The sequence below is a fragment of the Bactrocera oleae genome, chromosome 3, assembly GCF_042242935.1.
Source record: "Bactrocera oleae isolate idBacOlea1 chromosome 3, idBacOlea1, whole genome shotgun sequence".
Taxonomy (NCBI): Eukaryota; Metazoa; Arthropoda; class Insecta; order Diptera; family Tephritidae; genus Bactrocera; species Bactrocera oleae.
Window position 1 is genome coordinate 13,991,467 of NC_091537.1, and position 21,277 is coordinate 14,012,743.

General features: G+C 30.9%; 1 protein-coding gene across 2 annotated transcripts in view; it reads left to right on the plus strand.

Annotated features, from left to right (window-relative positions):
- The first annotated feature begins 312 nt into the window (after positions 1-312).
- Rim2 (replication in mitochondria 2) overlaps positions 313-21,277 on the plus strand; it is a 34,496-nt gene continuing 13,531 nt past the window's right edge. For both annotated transcript variants that reach the window (XM_036368468.2, XM_036368469.2), the window contains exon 1: positions 313-1,395. In XM_036368468.2, the coding sequence (XP_036224361.1) occupies positions 1,349-1,395 (47 nt within the window). In that variant the 5' untranslated portion in view covers positions 313-1,348. The remainder of the gene's footprint in view (positions 1,396-21,277) is intronic.

Below are 21,277 nucleotides of genomic sequence, written 5' to 3' on the forward strand. Positions count from 1 at the left end.
TGCATGTTAAAAACTCTAAAAATGCAGAAGCTGTATACTAGTCAAAGGTCAACCCGCTATGTTTATATTAATCTCATACATTTGTTGTAAAAACCTGATACTTTTATATATATCTTTAAAATTCGTTTAAATATTTCAAAATTTGTATAGTCATATATATAATATATAGTTGATTCAAAAATGTTATTGTACTCATTATTTATGAATTACCCTGTGCCTCAGTATCTATTGTTACGTTATCTTATAACGTTTCGATAAGCAACTATGCGTTACGTCATCTTGCCGTTTGTTATGAACGAAAGCTCAAATTTATTTCAATGGAAAAATCGCCGTCGTCGAGAATTGATGTTGGATGCAGAACGCAAATAATATAGGACACATTTTCGCTTAAAGTGCCAAAGTGAAAAAATATAACAATAAAAAACTCGCTGAATCAAACGAAGTTAAACGAATCGTGCGATGAAAGAGAAAATTGCATAAAATATTCACTTGTTTTTTTGCTACTGCAGCGTAAACCAGTTGTGCAAATTTTTTGAGTAGATCTGAAATTACAAACTTTCCAGAATAATCTGAAGAATTGAAGTTCAAATAATAAATAATTAAACTGAAGTTCATTAATTTCAACAGAAAATCTGTTTTCCGATAAATTAAACATAGTAGGCTCACGAAAACTTTCTGTGTAGCTAAGCGGTGTACTTAGTGAGGGGTGCATTACATAAGCGTGCGGCAGGAAGAAGTGTTTTTCGACAATCTCTTGTGTAATAATAATTTTCGTTGAATCTAAAGCAGAATCAAACGAAAAAGTTAAGATTCACATAAGTGAAGCGGGCGGTACTCCCGTCCCAACGGTGTGAATTCTTTGTGTATTTTTAAACCCTCGACTTACTCACATGCTACGTTATCATACAAGTAGTGTGCATAAGTTATATTTTTGCAATTTCGTAAAGCAGTGCTTCGAATAAGCAGATTGTGTGTGTGTATTTTACTACGCTTGGTTGCCATCATATTTACGCGCACGAGCTGTAGGCACTGTCATCGTAACCAGTCGTCGGCTGATCCCCGCTAGAAGCGACGCAGTACAATTTCACAATATCAAAGCAAAAGAAATAAAGTACCTACAGTAGTAGAAACGTTTTCGAAAACGTGTTGTTTTGTTTGCCGGTCCTAGTAAAAGCTTTGCCACTATATAATTTATATTCACACATTTTTTTTTTTTATTGTTTGTGTACGACAACGAAGTGCTATAAAACCGGCAATTGCCGGCAATTTTGCTTTCTCTATTCAATTGTGTATTGAAATTTGAATTTATTGTACATTTGAAGAGTGCGGAAAAAGTTCTCGCGTGATTATGTCCCAGAATCAACGTGACACTATAATACATTTAGTTGCTGGCGGGTAAGTGTTTTATCAATTTGCGTATTTCACATAATTGACTTGATTACAAATTTCACATGCTCATATGTACATATACCCTAAAGGTTCTAATGGAAAGTTACCAATTCATATATGTACATATTTATAATTGCACAAGTGTATTTTTTTATTATTTGTCTGCCCCATTTGTTGTCCTATTGACAAGTTCTTTCGGAAATAACATATTGCAGATGATTTGCAATTATCAGATAAGATTAAACAAATAATAATCAATCAAAGAATAATAATGCAACAATGAAAAATGACTTGCAGTTATAATTATTTTTTATTAAATTATTGCTTAACATTTTTTATTTAACACTATTTTGTGTTAGGCTTTTGCTGTGTTTCTCTCCACCATTATAATTATTTTTTATTAAATTATTGCTTAACATTTTTTATTTAACACTATTTTGTGTTAGGCTTTTGCTGTGTTTCTCTCCACCAGAACCTAACCAAATCTAGACGATTATATTTCATAACTTAATGTTTCACGCCCACTCAAATTACTAATGATATGTTAGTTCAATATGGAATCTAGCGAGGGTTACGCTAAATTTAATTCGAGCGTATATGTGTCCATAAATAAAGTAAGCAATTGCATATTTTTTTTTGTTTATAATGAAGAGAAGGATAAAAATCAAAAACAACACTGCTTAGCCTTCAAACAATAAATTATGTGTGTCAGTAGGCGATTGGAATACGTGTTGTCAGTTACGTCGTTCTAGCGGTACTGTGAAGGAATTTATAGTAAAAATCGCAAAAGCGACCTGTGACAATACTCTCAATCTTAAACAAACATGCTATTTAGAAAAAAAATGTTCTATGCTAAAAGATGATAAATATGAAAGAATAAAGCAATTAACATTATATCGTAAATCGTACAAAAATAATATAAATAAAATCAACACGCCCGCTTCACGTGCTGCCACTTTTTCGGGATAAGCAATCTATCTTTATGTACAAAATTTTTTTTACTAATAGCAATTGTAAAAATAGCTTGATAAAAGAAACCAAAAGATAAGGAAATATTTTTGTAAATAAACTAAAATAAAAGCATGTATACGTAATTGACGTCAAGAAAATCGGAAAATATGTGCTGTTAGTTGGGGAGTGATCATGACGCACTCTAAGTAAAGTGTCATAGGTACATTTGTATATATGTATGTATGTAAGTAGTTAGCAAAGTAAAATGCTTAAAACTTAGGTAGGTAAGATTCTAAATTTCATAAACTTCTTAATAATTATTATTATTCGCTCGTTGCGCAATTTTTCCATTGCTCTACTCATAAATTGGTAAATTTGCTTCCTATCAGTTTATTTTACTTTTATTTTAAAAACAATAAAATTGTTTGTATGGGGTACCTGACCACGCCGCCTGTGCAAGAAGTCTAAGTACAGGTATTAGTAGACTTTTATCGCGTTATAAATAGTATAGTACAAGTACATTGTGCTAACTGATTTGATAAGATTTAATAACAAAATAAAAATACTTATAATATTTGCACTAAATGCTAACTTAAGTGAATTTATCTTGAAAAAATATGTGGAAAATTCCGAAAGTAAAAGAAATGTGAAAACGTAATAAGAAAAAAAACAAGTATGTGCAAAGCAATTAAAAATACTTAAAAAGGTACAATGTTCTATCAGCAAATAATGTGCATAAGATATGCAGTTTTGTTTTGTGACATAATTTGTTTTTTTGTTTTTTAGTTCATTTGAGCAATTTTATTTGTTTTTACAAAATTTTAAAAAGTCTTTATGTTGTCATTTTTGTTTTGTTCACCATCTTTCACATTTTACTGCTGTACACGTCTTCGCAACAAATTGTAACTGGTTGTTTTGTTTTGTTTTTGTTTTGGATACGTATTTTGTGATCATTTTGTATCCACTTTATTTTCGGCCTTTTTGTTGAGAGACAAAAAATTGTTTTCAATTTTGCTGTTTTCTACATATACATATTAGGTATTTGTTTGTGCGTATGTATTTACATTATAAGTACATATATGCATATATGTATATACATATGTATATAATGTATTTCTATTTTACTCTCTGGCGCTACTGTTCTATTTTTAGTCGCAAAGGAAAAATAGTACAAAAGTTTAAAATTTTGTTGTTGTGTGTATGGCGCATAATTTATTTATTTACATTATATATGTATGTACTTATGTAAATACATAGAAATGTGTAATACTGAAGATTTATATGAAGAATTGTTTGTATGTATTATATATGTACATTGTACAAATTATTTTTGAGCCTATTTAATTTATATTCTAAACCAAAAATAAAATTTTGTTGATTTCAGTCAATTATTATCCGTATTTTCTACGTAGGCACATAATAGTATGTATGCATGTGTGTAATATGTCAGCTTATTCGTAACTGCGCAGTTATTCATTGAAGCATACTGACAATGGAGGCTTATAAAAAGTGTATGAAAATTTGCTAAAGCGTTGGATAGAGGTGGTTAGTGTATTAATGTCTATGTTATGAGAAGTGATTGTGTTTTAATGTCCATATTTTGAACTGCAAACCAACCAACTTATAATTCACACACATATTTAAATTTTGGCTTCGAGAATTTTTTTTTGTATTCATATAAATATTATTGCCTAAAAAAATAATAAATTTTATCAGAATTTTGTCATCGAAATATGTATATTTATGCACAAAAAGCCCATTCGGAAATTGCTTGTATGGGTCAGCAACTCGTTATTTTGTTTGTTTTGAAATTCGCTTGACCTTACTTAATTGAAAATGTCTAGTACATTCCAATTCTTATCGTCTGTAAGCCAGAGAAATAAAAACAAAATCATCAGACGATGAATTTCGGGAAATTAATATTTCGGGGATTTATTCTTACAGAGAAAAAAATAAACTTCACTTCGTGAATAACAAATGCACAGTAAATACTCTTAATTTGTTAATGTTATTTAATTTGTTAATGTTATGATATTATTAATATATGTTTAAATTTACATACATATATATATATGTATGTATATATAAATATACCAACCATTACGAACAAACTTAGCGTTACCACAACAGTCGGGTCTAAATAACCGAAACGGACCCTTATTTTTTTCGGCCAAGAACTGTCAGCTCAGCACCATTCCTCGAATTTATTACAAGAATGTTTTCTGCCGCTACAACAACAAAAATAACAAACTTGCTAATAAAACAAATGCATATCTAGATATACATATATATAGATTCAATGTGAGTGACTGTATATATTGTATAATATGTATGCAAATGTGTTGGTCACTTTAATATCAAAAACAAAATTATACCATATAGTAATTTTTCTTTTTCCTATATCGTTCAAAATGTTTAACACTCAAGCATAATACTTTTTAACCGATAACTTTTCAAACTGCCGTGCTTGTTAAGCCAAGTCCTTGAAATTCATGCGCAAATATCTGAATAAATTTGCAAATACACATACATACATACATACATACATATGTACATAGGGGCAAAAGAGCCGAGTTATCTGAGAGGCATAAGGCACTAACCTTCATTCGCCTCTTTGCGAGCGAGCTTAATGCAAGCAAAGAAGCTTATCTACGGGTTTGTTTGCCGATTTGCACAAGTAGCACGCAGTGCACGAGCCTCCTGTCAATTTGCCAATGTACTATATGTATTTTATTTAAATAATCGTAAATGACAGTTATGCAAATGTGTTGGTAGATTCAAGCATATAAATTTTTAAATATGAATAGTGAATACCGAATAGGAATGCAAATGAAAATCATCGAAAAAATCAAATAAACGAAATTTTGGCAGGCATTTTAGAAGGCTCTCAATTATTATTTTTTTTTTGTTACCAAAAAAGCGTTACATATTTGTTTTTTGAAATATTATAATTTTTTTCATTTAAAAAAGTAAAACTTTTTTTTTAATTGAAATATTATAATTTTTTTATTTAAAAAAGATTTAATTTTTTTTTATTAAAATTTTATAATTTTTTTTATTTAATAAATATATTTTTTTTTATTGAAACATTTTTTATTTAAAAAAGTTTAAAAAAAAATTTTTGTATTGAAATATTATAATTTTTTATTTAAAAAAGTTTAAAATTGTTTTTTTTTATTGAAATATTATAGTTTGTTTTATTTAAAAGAGATTTAATTTTTTTTATTAAAATATTATAATTTTATTTATTTAAAAAATATTTATTTTTTTTATTGAAACATTTTTTATTTAAAAAAAATAAAAATTTTTTTTTATTGAAACATTTTTTTTTTTTATTGAAACATTTTTTATTTAAATAAGTTTAAAATTGTTTTATTTATTGAAATATGACAGTTTCTAAAACTGTATATTTTTGAAATGAAAGTCTCAATTTTTTTCTTGCAATATTTGAGATGAAAATTTTCTACTACAAAATAACTTTCTGTTGTCATTTCACTATTTCTTGCAGGCTATATGGTAGGTAAATATAATTTTATGTATATGTGATAGAAATTTATCTATAGATGTATGTATGTCTTCCTTCGAGTGTTGGAGTGTTTAGAGAATGTGACTACATATATGATCTGTTCAACTAAGTGGAAGGGTAAACATAAACGACATAGTCATGAATAATTCATATATGTATCTAATGTGTGAAAGTCACGTTATAAAAATATTATAGCCTCATACATGGTTTTATTGCGCTGCGAATTAAATTTTATTATTACATATTTCGTTAACCTGGGATTATTAATATAGTCATTCAATTGGGAAATTACTTTTAAAAGGTCAATTTTCTACTGAGATTTTTATAGCAGTTAAAGCATATATGTATGTACATACATACATATGTAATTAACTTCTATGCATGTATGTTGTGTGATAACTTAATAATTTTAAAGTCAGTAAAATTATTAAAAAATACTTAGAGGTTATAAAAATATATTATATTTTTAAAAGTTATACAAATTTCGAAACCACAAATAAATACGAACACATAATATAATATTAGCAAGTCGAAAATATAAAATTCAAAATCCATCAAACTAAATTTCTTGAAAGATTGAATCCATAACCTGAAGTATGCGAAACCATATTTCACACAGTTCAAACAAATAACGAACTTAAAACTTAAACCTCAAATACTCACAGTTTCAAATACAATATAGCCTCTATTAACAGTTACAGGATTTAAAAAACATTTAATATTTCAATATCAAAACCCAAAATAAAAAACTTATAATTTTTATAAAAACTAAAAACTCTCTGCTTACTTTTCAAAACTCTCAAAAATTTAATGAAAAACTAAAAATTCGAAAAGCAAATTAAAAAAAAAATTTGTAAATACGAAACGTAACTCTCAAAATTTTAACGGGTGACCCAAGTAGAGGTACTTTTTTCAATAACCTTTTTTTGACAGATCACGCGTGAGTCGTGTCAAGCTGTCATGTTATTTATGTTCAGTATTGTTGGGCATTTCATCATGGAAAGGCTTACGCCTGAACAACGTTTACAAATTATTCAACTTTGCGCACGTTCTCTAAAGAATAAGTGTATGCGGACAATCCCGCTTCGATTCAGGTCTTGGAGCAAAACATCACGCGTGTCATCGAAATGCTCCAATAAGTCATCAAAAATTGAATTCAACGGATGGACTATCTGAGACGCAGCCGCAGCCAACATTTGAAAAATATATTCTCAAAAAAATAAATGCCAAAAAATGTTCTTTCGATTGATAATAAACATTCAATTTGAATTTTTTGTGTTTTTTTCTTAAACAAAATAGCGAACCTCGAAATGGACCACCCTATATATTGAATTAAAAATACTCAAGCAATTACAATCCCAACTTTTAAACACCAAAAAAAAAAAGGTCACAAAGTGGATATCTTGAAGGAACCACAACCAAATTTAAATAATTTTTCAACCTAAAATTGATGCATCAATTTAAAAACGGTAAATAATCGTGTGCCTTAATTTTAATCTGAAATCCGTGCACTAGTTTATACATATATCAGTAAATAATAATTATTTACTTGCAAATGGAAGCGCACCAAAATATTAATCACATTTGAAAAACAGCATTGAAACGTTTTTTTTACACAAAAATTGGGTTTTCTTCTAAACAAATGGCCGCAAAACAACAACATTTATTTTTCTATTTTATATATATTTTAATAGCTATTGGCAATTGTACAAGAATTTCATGATTAAACGAAAGATGAGGCACCACAAACCATTCAAAACAAGAACAGCACCCAAAAATAATTACATTGTGCATTTTGAAATATACTGTGCGACAAAATTGTGCGATTTGAGAGATAAATGTCACCAGAGTGTTTCCATTACAGTCGGCTCTACTGAAATGCGTATTTGTAATCAGCCAAGAACTCGAAAATGCCATTTAAACGCTTTTTTTGAAAAAAAAAAATAATTTTTTTCGAATCTTTTTTTTTAGTTTGAATATCTCTCGACAGTTCTCTGCCTATCTTCTCAATGAAAACAGATTAATATACCATATTTTCTAGTAATTACAATTGAGATATTCGGGAGTTTTTTTAGCGAAACGAATTTTATAAATCCACCTGGGTCTGTCAGTTTTCGCCCACTTCTTTGTTCTTAATTATTTTTTAAGGGGGAGGGGTTACATGGGTTTCACGGCTTCAAAAAACAAAACTTTTTTTATTGTCTTATTTAATTCCAGTACATCTCTAGAATATTGTCCTAAAATTTCAAGCGGATCCCAGTGATAGTTTTGGAGGTACAGCTTTGAAGAGTTTAAAAAGAGTCACTTAAAACTTTAAACGCTGTTTCTCGAAACTGTGTTTTCAAAGTCGGTTGACAAGATGTCTCACGAACTACTCAACCGATCTTAATGAAATTTTACACAGGTCTTCAAGATAGCCTTTACAAGGTCTTGAATTCAATTACAATTATCTTCATTCAATTACAATTATTTCAAAAAAAAGTCGAGAAATTTTTACCAACATTTGCGTTTTTTTAAACGTCTGCCCAAAATAAAATTTTCTTTTCTCCGTCCAATACCTAAATAATGGTCTTAGTTCAAACACGTATTTTTTTCTTTTTTCTTTTGAAGATCCTGTCAGAAGTTCTGCTGGCAACGCGGAAGCACCTTCTTTACGAAGGACTGCCGGAAATGACTTCGTAATGACCGAGTTTTCAATATATTTTCTTTTAAAAATTTCACAAAATCTTAATCAAATATGTATCTTCGGCATAATAAAAAGTTTGAATCAAATATTTGATTTTTTATAAGAAAAAAAAATGTATTGAAAATAGAATAGGTCGTTTGTTTGCTCAACGAAACCCATGTAATCCCTTAAGAGTGCCGTTTGTTCAAAATTATATTATTTGCGCGAAAATTCGGTCCTCAAACTGCAACCCTGTTCTTAACTGTATTTTTATAAGGGTTATAGTGTCAGCAGTTTTTATACTAACTTTTTTTCTGGTAATAAAGCTCGAAAAAAATATATTCTCTTTCTTAAAACGCTCAATAACAAGAGCTCAGTCGTTAAATCTATACGCAGTCTGTTTTGCAGCGTTACTTGAAAAAATAAAAAGTCAAATCTGTCTCTGTCTGCCGTAAATAAAGCAATCATTAATTTTAAAATAGCCTTTGGGAAACATGTTTTATTAGTTTTTTATTATTTGCGGCTAATAAACGAGCGTGAATTCCTAACCATGCGCAATTTGGTAAAAATATATTTACATAATATATAAAATGGTGACATGTACTAAATATATGTATGTCCATTAGGGTGAACCAAAAACTAAGCTATCGCATTCATGCCATAAAATAAAGCTACTTACATAGAAAAAAATATACTGCGCTAAAAAGTTTTAGCTTTCTTTTTATAGGTTTTGTTAGGTATATAAGGTCTCTCATATAAATCGATACAAATAACACGTAAAAAATCAGTTTCATTAAAAAATACCATAACTTTTGAAGCGTTTAGTTTTATACTATATTATAGTTTAAATCACGCATATTTGTAGAGCATGGAATTTCCTAAAAATCTACGTTCGTATATTCAAAAACTTTGACAAGTAAAGCGTGTTTCTGGCTCACCCTAATGCACATGTAGGTATATACATATATATATTTTATTCGCACGATTTTGGTTGGCTGGTTGGTTGCTTGTCCGATTAGTATTTACTGGCGCAGCTGTTGATGTTGGTGTCATTGCACTGCCGCACCTCGTGTTGCAATTACGGCGCCGGTTCGGGGGTGTGATTTTATCATTACCAATTGCCTTTGCTTTTATTTGTTTACCGGTTAGGCACCTTGATATTTATTATACGCTATATATTCTCATGTAATTTACACGATTTTAATTTGTTATTGTACAATTTTTGTTTGCGATTCTAAATTTCAAAGTTTGTTATAACCTGAACAGGGTATAATAAGTTTGACACGAAGATTGTAACACCCAGAAGAAAACGTAAAATATATACTTACATGATCAGCATAATGAGTTGAGTTGATTTAGCCAGTCTATCCGTCTGTCCGTTCGTCCGTCTGTCTGTCTGTGTATACGCGAACTAGTCTCTCAGTTTTTGATATATCGATCTTAAATTTAACATATGACTGTTTCTTACCAAGAAGCTGCTCATTTGTCGGAATGACCGATATCGGACCACTATAGCATATTGCTGTCATACAAGCTGAACGATCAGTTGACGATTCTTCACGAAATTTGGAACGGATCATTATCTCAAGCAATAATGGAATCTCCAAAGAAATTGTTTTGATCGAATCACTATAGCATATTGCTGTCATACAAGCTGAACGATCGTTCGTGAAATGTAGCTCATAGATTAGTCTAAATTCGGCTGATGTATAGTTTTATATCAAATTCTACAACTCAGCAAAAAGTCAAGTAGTCGGCTTAAATCGGACTCGAATCACGCCTACATTCCATAGAACGTAATTTTGACCGCAAATTATATAAATATGAAACAAAGTTTGAAAAAAGTGGCAACTATGTTATAAATTATAATTACTGAAATCGTTCTATATATTCTTCTAGCCCCATATTCCGGTTCTGTCGTTTATTTTTTTGTCGTATATTTATATTTATCAACTAATGCGTGACAGACCTTAAGGAGGTATTCTAGTCTAGAAAAACAAAAAGTCGGTTTTTTTTATATTTTCAAATTTTTATTATTTAAGCATATGTCTACAAGTGAATTTTTTAAAATACAAATTTTTTCGGAGATATAGGTATTTGGTTGATCTGGCACTCCAAATGGTTCGGCCCGTACTGAAACTGTAAACGCGTTTTACACGAAGCTGTCTTTTTTTAAAACGATTTCTCAGGTTCTACTGAACCGATTTACCTGACATTTTTAGAGCGTCTTCTTTCTGGACTTATCTGTGTCTGAACTATCCATTTCCATTTTTACTATTTTTAAAAACATTTTTACTATTATTAAAAATCGTGAATATGGTCACGTGCCAATTTTTTGAGACCCCCAATTTATCAGCTGCTAATTTTTGAAAATTTTTTAAATCTTTAACTTGTTTGTTTTTTGATTTATTGCTGTACTCTTGTAATTTTAATAAATAACTAACAAAAAACTCGTTACTAAAAATATTAATTGTCTGTTTTTTTTACGAATTTTGAATTTTTAAAAAATTTTGGTAATTCATGCCTTTAGACTAGAAGACCCCCTTAATAAATATATTTAAGATTTACATTATCAGTTTGTTTGCCAGAAATTGAATGAAATTGTGAGCCAACTTTCCTTTAGCTCACAAATCTCTTTTATACCAATACAATAACTGAGATAACTGCAAATTAACTTTGTTAATGTCGAATCGAACAAACAACTAGCATAAATCGATAAGAATGGCAACTTTAAATGAAAATGCATCGCCGAAACTTTCACTGTTTCTTTATACTTTATTTTAACCCTCTTTTTAATTATAATAAATTTTATTTACATAATTTTTTTTCCAAATGCTCATTGCCGCTATCGCTGCATTTATTGTGAAATGCTTTCTCATACTAATTTACACACACATTTGTAGATGTTTATGCTCGCGGCCACAATTTCGGGGACACACACTTTTTCTAGCACAATGACTTAGTTCAATGTAATTATCAGCACATGCATTACATATGTACAAGTACAAGTATTTACGCGATGCATTCACGTTCTTTGTGCATTCAATCGTACCTAAAAATACATATCTACATAGATAAATACACGAAACACGTGTATGTAAATTTATTTAAAATTTGATTTAATCACTTCACGCTCAAGTGTCAATGCACACAAATTGTTTTCGTATATGCGATCGTATATTATATGTATGTAGATATATTTCAGTGTCTGCCGAAATTCTTTCAACTTTCTGCCCATTCCTTTGTGCAGCAGAAAGCAAGCGATTATTAAGTAATTTATATTACTGAGGATTTCGAGCGTTTCCCCTATGTAAAGGTGATTAATTTATTTTTGTCAATTTTATATTTTCGCTTGTATACTTACAACCTCTCAATTCTTATTAGCTTGGCGCCTTTGCTATAACTTGTCTTTAAACATTTGAAACTTGTCCAGCTTTTTACATTTTTGTAAAGCTCATGGGAAAATCTTACCTTGAAGTACAAACAAAAAACAAATTATTTTTTGTAATGCGCATTTTTTCGTATTTCTCGTGTAGTGTCGGAAATAATTTTTAAATTAGTATAAGCTAAAATTTCGTGGTAAATCTTTACTTGACACATTTTTAACAGTTTTGAAACCAGAAATGGTGGTTAGGAAATTTATTTTTCGAAAAATACTTTTACTCAGGAATGAGTTGTCGTTATATCCTGAACAGGATATATAATAATAATTTTGTCACGAAGTTTGTAATACCCAGAAGTTAAACGTCGGAGACCCTATAGAATACGAGTATATATATATAAATATATAAATGATCAGCGTGACGAACTGAGTCGACTTAGCCATGTCCGTCTGTATTTGCGAACTAGCACCTCAGTTTTTGAGATATCAACTGAAATTTTGCATAGGTCCTTTTCCCTCAAGGAGCTGTTCATTTGTTGTTTGGAACCGCCGATATCGGATCACTAGAGCATATAGCTGCCATACAAACTGAATAATCAGAATTAAGTTTTTGTATGGAAAACTTTTTGTTTTGACGAGATATCTTCACGAAATTTGGTATGGATTATTGTTCGAATCAACGGTAAATCTGTGAACAAATTGTTCGGATCGGACTACTATAGTGTTAAGCTTTTATACAAACTGACCAATTAAACCGAGTTCTTCCATGGAAATTTTTTTTATTTGACGAATTATCTTAACCAAATTTGCCATGGATTATTTTCCAAGGCAATGCTACAAACTGCGATATTACATACAAACTGACCGTTCAAAATAAAAATAAAGTTATTTTTATACTCTTTTCTGCTATAAGAAATGCGCCTGAAAAGCTTCGGTGCAGCCGAAGTTAACGTTTTTTCTGGTTTTTAGATATATTTAGTTGTGGATTTGCACTCATTTTTCGATCCAAGTTGGTCAAAGCCAAGGGGAGTTTTTCCTTCTGTTTTCACTAATTTGCCAATATGAATTAAAATGTACTAACATAAATTGATATAATTTTTGACAATGACTCTCATTAAATTTGACATCGTAAAAAATGCACATCAAATCGTTATATTCCCTTCAGATGTTAGATGGAAGTAAGTAATCGCGTTATGTGGGTTCACTAGGAAGAAATAGACCTTATCATCTATCTTATCTATAACTAAAAATAAATTTCTTTTGACTTATGCTGTTATAAACAAATGTTATGTGAACAATATCTTCTAACTTATCTTAATTTAAATATAGATCTAACGCTTTTGAGCTGATCAGAAGAAATTATTATATTTTTAGTATAAAGCCTATGCTGTAAGAAAATAACAGCGAAGATACACCAAATTTTTCCAATAATCAACTTAATTAACATTTATTATTAACTCAATCCACAATAACATAAACACTTTTACTATTGAAACTAAATGTCTATAAACGCTGTGTCTTTATGGAAATCAAGAAAAGCGCAATGCTAACCACTAAGTCTGTATGTATGTCTTAATGTCCGTAATTAGGCGGTAAATAAGCGTAGAAAAGTGAAACACTGTTTATTTGTGTAGCAAATGTTTTACGCGTTCTTGATCACAACACGCGTTTTGCCACTTTTTTGCCATGTTTTTCCTTCACCGATTTTCTACCCACTTCCAAAGGGCAATCACCAGGCAAATATACACACCTACTTTGGTTTTTCGTTCGATGTTTTTGTTTATACATTTTTTTTCTTGTTTTATTTACATCCTTTGCAGTCATTGACAGCAAAACGTGCCGTTCATTGATTTTTTTTTCCAGTCCACAGCGTTGCATTGATTGTTTGCATAAAGAATTAGCATTTCAGGATGACTCTGACTGCCATTGGTTAGAATCATTCGACATAGTGCAAAACCTTCACTAATGCGCTGCTATTACTTAAATAAATGTTCATATGTAAATATCGTTATATATAATTGCTTTTAATATTTAAGTAACTTATTACCTATTTGTAGGTAATATTTTTTGTAGAAAATATTTGGTCGCTTCAATGTGCTTATTTAACCTAATGACTTTTTACTTATTTTTGCATTTCTAATCATTTAACTGTCAGCAAAGCACAAGTTAGCGTAGCAAAGTTAAAATACAACAAATTAATTGATCTTGCGATCCGCTTAGGTAAATTATTCGAAAATAAGAAAGTATAAATTAGTTATTTGCTTAAGCGGCACACCTAGTGAGAAATTAAAATAAAATAGATTTTTTTCATATTTTGATAGGCTACATATGCCTTTAAAAAAACGTATTGCTATTTTGATAGAATATTTCAAGTATTTTTTGAGTTACAGCCTGCTAAAGTGTGCATATAGTTTTTCAAACAATGATCTACGAGATTTTTGATGTGAAGAAAAGTCGAATTTTGTTGCGCCAAAATCGACGAAAGTTTTAGGCAAAATTAAACTTTTTTAAATCGCTGTTATTTCGTAAATTTATGATTTTTTCGACCGTACGACCAATATTTTCTAGAGATTTTTTTTTTTGGGTTTCTTCCACGGAAAAGGCCGGAATCACTGCAGCAACAGAGTAGCTCGTTTTAGCGCCGTCGAATATCGCTTGTAACTCGAAAAGTATTTCATTTTTTTTCTTTAAACATTTTACTGTGCATTTTTAAGATATTTGAAAATGTTGAAAAGTTTCTGCGTTCGAAATGAAAAAAATACTGTATTTGGTACGAAATATATTTTTTATTCAATAAAATCTCCCTTAACTTCAATTAACTTATTCCAATAATTTTATGCCATCCCTATAATGACTTTCCGCAAAATACCCGTCTACGGCTGTAGTCGCTTCTTCATTCGACGAAAAACGCTTTCCACGAAGGAATTGTTTCAGGTTTCTGAAGAGGAGTCAAATCTGGTAAATACGGTGGATGCTCGAGCAATTCGTACTTTTGTCATTGTTAAGACACCTTTGTAAGCAGGTACACTGTCTTGATGAAAGAGGATTTTTTGTGCTGCAACCCAGCTCTTTTCGCACGAATTTTTTCATCCAGCTGATTCAAAAGTCTGCACTAATATTCAGAGTTGATTTTTTTACCTTTCTGCAGATAATCAATCAACAAAATTCGTTTTGCATCCCAAAAAACGGATGTCATAACCTTCTCTGCTGATCGTTGCAACTTCACCTGCTTTCGAGCTGAACAACTAGTTTCAGTCCACCTGTAAACGTTCTTGTTTCAATTTAGAATAATGGTGGTAGATCCAAGTCTCATCCATAGTTATAATATGACGCAAGAAATCGGTTTTATTCTGCTTAAAACGCTTCAAATTATACTGAGAAATTTGTTTTCGATTCAGTTGTTGTTGAATTGTTAACTAACTTTCCAAACCGCTTTTTCATATGTGATTCTCCATGTAAAATATGAAGTACTCGTTCGTCTGAGATGCCTATGGCATTTGCAATTTCACGCTTAGTCAAACTTGGATCTTCACTAACAATATTATAAATTTGCACAATGATTTCTGATGTGGTCGTCTTTCGCGTGCATCGTATTTAAGCCTAGTACGACCACGTTTAAATTCACCTGCTCAAAATTCAACGGTGCGTTTTGAAGGGGGGTTCTTATACACTTCTAACAATTGTTCATATATTTCCTTTGCTTGTAAAACTTTTAAAACAAAGAATCTAAGCACTGCGCGATATACAACTTTTTCCATATTAAAAAAATACTTCAACTTGCTTGTAAACAAAGAATTAATTTACAAAATGACTTGTAACTTTGCTTGTGTTCTGACGACAGATGTACCAACTTTTCAACCAATATGTACTAACAAAACTTTCCACAAATCTATTAAAGTGCATTTGTTAATTTCCGTTATTAGTTTCGATTACTGCTTGAGCTTCTTCTTGTTTGTATTTACCATACTTTTTTTGTAAGTAGCTCCTAAACGCTTGTAAACAAATTAATTTAATTGATTGACGACATTTGTCAGCTTTTAATTAATGTGCATCGCAGTAACGGTAGTTTTTAATATTGTAGGTGTGGATAAGTAATTAAATTCGTTGACAAGCAAAATGCTTCTGTTCAGTAAGAATTGCTACTTTTTTGCGAAAAATTTATGTAAAGCTAAATATATGTATATACGCCCTTTAGTAGGAAATTTTATGTAGTTTAAAATTCGCTTTATTGTTTTGTCTCAAAAAGCACGAGTTTCATAATATATACTTATCACAATATCATCTTGAAAAATTTTTCCGAAGATTGGCACAGCAGCCGCCATCTATATCTAAATGTCAATATAATTTTGTTTTCCGCCGAATTATATTTTTAATAAATCCTGTAAGTGAAAAATTCGATTATTTACATCTTAGCAACCCTGTCATTATGGAAACAGTTTAAGGGGTTACATCGGTTTCGTCGAGCCAAAAACGCCCTATTTTCAATAATTTTTTTCTTCATATAAAAAATGAAATATTATATTTTATTCAAACTTTTATTTATTCCGAATATACATGTTTGATAGAGATTTTGTGAAATTGCTAAAGGAAAATATTCAAAACTCGGTCATTACGACGTCATTTCCGGCAGTCCCTCGGAAAAAAGCTGCTTCCGCGTTGACAGCACATTTCTGACAGGATCATCAAAAGTAAAAAAAGAATCCTCCGCGGCAAGACTTTGTAAATTATATCACAAAGACCTGTGTAAAATTTCATTAAGATCGGTTGAGTAGTTCGAGAGAAAGCTTGACAAGCGATTTTGAAAACACAGTTTCGAGAAAAACGCTGACCTCGAGCGCGCAACTTTTCAAAGCTGTACCTCCAAAACTATTACTGGGAACAACTTGAAAATTTAAGACAATATTCTAGAGATGTAATAGAATTAAATAAACTAATCAAATAAATTTTTTTTTTGAAGCCGTGAAACCTATGTAACCCCTTAACTGAGAGTACGTGTTCTTTTGCAACTCGGTAACAACATAATTTGGTTATATATTGTGCATATGTGTGTGCAGGCAATATTAAGTTTGCCACGAAGTTTGTAACATACTGAAGGAAACGTAGTGTCTCCGATCTTAATTCTATATATTTATAACTCATCAGCGCATTTCGGGGAACCACTGATATCAGACTACTATATAGCCAGTGATATAGCTGTCATACAAATTGATCGATCAAAATGAAGTCCTTGTATAGACAACTTTTTTATTTGACAAGATATCTTTACAAAATTTGGCATAGATTGTTGTCCAAGGCAACTTTACAATCACCGATTGTTCAGATCGTATCACTATAGCATATATGTAGCTGGCTTGAAACTAAACCATCAAATTCAAGATCTTTTTGTACCCTTTTATACTTTAAGAAACGCACCTAATAGCTTCGGTGCAGCCAAGTAACTTTTTTTCCTGTTTTAAAATGAGTTCGGTGTATTCACGTTTTACGCGTTCTACGTTAGATTTCTTCAACGATTACAACTGTAGTCATAGAAATAAGCGCTTTAACCTTCACAAATAAATCACCTCAAACCATATATTCACATACACACATATATTTATATACACTTTAAATTCCAGTCTCTACCAGATTCAAACATTATCTGGCCACACTTATTGTGTTCAAAAAAATCATTTTTTTTACTTTCGATTTTTGTTTTGATAATAAAAACGTTTTTTATTCATAAACTAATTTTTTAAATTTTTTTCACTCATTGTCTTTGCTTAAAGTTGATGGTCGAAGTTGCTATAATATATACTTATCACTTAAATTAGAACAAAAAATGATGAATTATGATCAGACACCGTTAAATGCGTTTCTTTCTAACGAATACAATTGTAATCGCATATGAGCAATTGCCCGCTGACGTTAAACGTTTTTCATGCGCCACCTGCATGGTTGCTGCTGATAGGGGGCCATTGTTGGTCTTTAATAACATCCTGGGTCAATAAATAAACGCGGAAAAAGACGTTTTTACGAGATGCCAATAAATTGTTTGTCATAGTTAAAAATTGAAGACTGAGCTTATTTGCACTTTGCAAATTCGAAATGCGGTACTAATTTGCTTGGCAATGGTTTTGCAAGGAAATGTGGTTTTTGTTTTTAACTTTTTAAGTTATTTACAAAAAAGTTTTGGCTGCAGTTTTTTGATAATTTGGAGTACTACGTGGGCTAAAAGTTATTTAGTTTTACTAATTTTTTTTTTTTTTGTATAAAAAGATGGTTTTATTATTCGAAATAATTTTCATCTTTAGCAATATATGTGCTGTAAAGCTCGCCCAACTTCTCGATACCGATTGCTTAGTGTGAAGTGTCGTGGCCTTTAAAATAGGCGTTTGTTTTCATCTTGATCTTTGAACTTTTCTGTGAAATCCTTTACAGTGAGCCGCTTTTTAAGTCTGGGATAATTTTTTTTATTACCGAGTGTTCTTTTGACGCTCGCTTAACACAGAACGGAACCAATCGTGAATTACCGTCAATAAATTAAGCTTTTCTATTTCCAATTACGTTTTGACGTAAATCTACATATACTCGTATATATTGTATACATGCATTAATATTATATTATATACTCCGTTGCAACAGCACAGCAAAAAATCTGCAAATTACCATATACTTTTATTATTGAGCCCCTTTGAATACTCGCAATTTCACAATTCAATTTATCTATCGCGCATGACGCCATCATGTTTCAAGCAGCTGCAATCGATTACAATACATAAAATCACAAACAATTAGAGCAAGCTGTATACATATATAATATATTTTGCTGTAATTAATGCATTTCATCAACTTTTGGCGTTTATTAATAGCTTTAGTCAAAATTGAAAAGCATGAAACTTAAATGGCTCATGAATTTGAGACGCATTTAGAACTTTTCAATGCTTTAGAAACTGTAATTCAACATGCATGCATTAGGCTGATACTATAGTGAACACTTTGACATGGCGCCAATGACAATAAGCCGCTGTCACTGTAGGCAGGTTGTAATTTTGTTAATTTTCGTACTATTTTAAATTTCAATTATTATTTATTTATAATAGGTCGTTCTTATTATTATAATTTTTTAGTTTAACGTAAAATTATTCGTATACTACCATAGTGATAACATCTACTTATGCAATTTCATAACTTGAACTGATAAGTAAAAAAATTGGTATTTTTTTCAAATATGCTCACTTTTGTATTTAAATGTTATATAATAGGGTGGAGCGAAAAAAAATTTTTTTTTTTGCTTAGCCTGAGGGTAAACTTTTTTTAACATCTAGAGGCGGCCCACTCACTATTCAAGTAAATTTTGAGTTAAAATTTTTTTTGAACAAAACTCAAATTTTTGGTTTAAACTCTTCACATTTATATACAATAAAAATTACCGAATTTGACTCAAAATTTATTTTAACGCTTAAAGAAAGCATGTTGTCGCTTAAGACTTTTTTTTTTAAACTCCATTAATGAACACATACAATTTTTTTTAATTTGAAAACTTTTAATTGGCCAGAAGAGGACTCTCCACAGCTTCTAGAACACTTATCAAACATTTTTTACGAAATAAAAATTTTAACTCGAAAATTTACTTTGAATGTGTTAGATGTTATAAATTTTTTTTTTTATTTCCTAAATATTTTTTTTATAATCTTCAAATTTTCCAAAAAAAAAAAAATTTTATCGCTCCACCCTATTATATAACATTTTTATCTTATATATAATAATAATGATAAAGCGCAGACAGTAAATATTATCAAAATTCACACGTTCCGCGCCTAGAACAGCTGACTCATGTAAACAGTAGCGCACACAAATGCATACCGTTATGGTCCGTAGTTTGCATGTATCGTAAATTAGCAAAACTTTATATAAGCGACATGCATTTGTTGAAAATTCACACTTTCTGTTTGTTTTTACACTAATTTCTATTTTAAGTTAAAAAAAAACTTGTTTTTGTTTACAATTATCGCCACTATTATGCACTATTGTGCACTATGTAAATTGGTAACACCTCATGGATTGCACAACAGCTGCATTTAATTGTTAATTTTTGCTTTTTGCACTAGCAAACTATTCACCGAAAAACTATTTTCATACTTAAGTGCGAGTATATTTGTTGTAAGTATTTGCACGCCAGCAAAATAATTGAAAGTGACTTAAGGGACTTTAGCTAATTATATTTTTTTGTTTAGATATCGTCTGTTAAGTTCAATTTATTATAATTGTATTAAATTTCGCACACTTTAGAGACCGGCGAATCAAAGAAACAACTGGTATAAATTCAATAGACTGGTATAAATAAATAGAAATGGAATAGCAAGCGATTAGATTACTTTAATGTTGTTGTTTTAAGGGTTATCTAATTACCGCTTGTGTGTTAAGTTTCAGTTTGGTTGTCGGCGAGGTCATCTAATGGTAGGCCCAGGAAAAGTGCTGTTTCGACGAGGTCGGACCATAGGGAGAAGCGTGTTAGATGAGTGGGGTTCGTTGGGCATGCAAAGAGGTGGTTAGTGTCATGACTCATTGCACGCAGGACATATATTTGGTATGTTGGGGTCGATTCTGGATAGATAGGATTTTAAGCTGCTAAAGTCTACAGAACTCTCTAGATGCTCTTGGCAACTCGAGCTCTTCGTCAGCGATGCGTGGTGGTTTGACTCCAAGTACGCCATTCACTGAGAAGGAGTCGGTGAAAGTGTTGATGGCTCCGCTGTGAATGGCGGTCAGTACTTGTCTAAAGTTTGTTGCGTCCGAAATCTGGTCGGCGTACTGTCTAATGTCAACGACGTAATCAAGGAAGGGCCTCTTGATGTTCCTAGGAGGCGGTTCCGCTTCAAGCAGACGTCTCCAGCGGTGGTGTCTGCAAATACATCTCGACAGAAACTGCTTGGAGAGAAGCTCGTTGTGTTCCTTAATCGAAAGCAAACGCGCCTCACTGTGTAGGTGTTCGATTGGAAACATAAAAAGGCATCCCGTGATAGTCCAGATTACTTTAATGAGGTCTTTTGTATTGAACTGCATAAGTTTGTTGTTGCCTTCACAAACAATTTTTTTTATTGATTGATGCTTAAAAATAGACAGTGGAGAATTGGCGAATCGCAGACGAAATAACACTCGGCTAAATCTAGTTTTTTCGCTCGTTATGCGTTTACAGCTCAAATTCAAAGTGGTTTGAGTTTCGGTCGTAGATTAATGGCATAAATTCAATAGAGTATTGTTTGCCAAACAAATTTTTTGGTAATGAAATTGGAAAAATCACAAATTTCGTCTAAACATACACCGGTCACTGCAGGCTTGAGAGACACCTATATAATATGGATCTAGTCTCATCTGCAAATGTAGC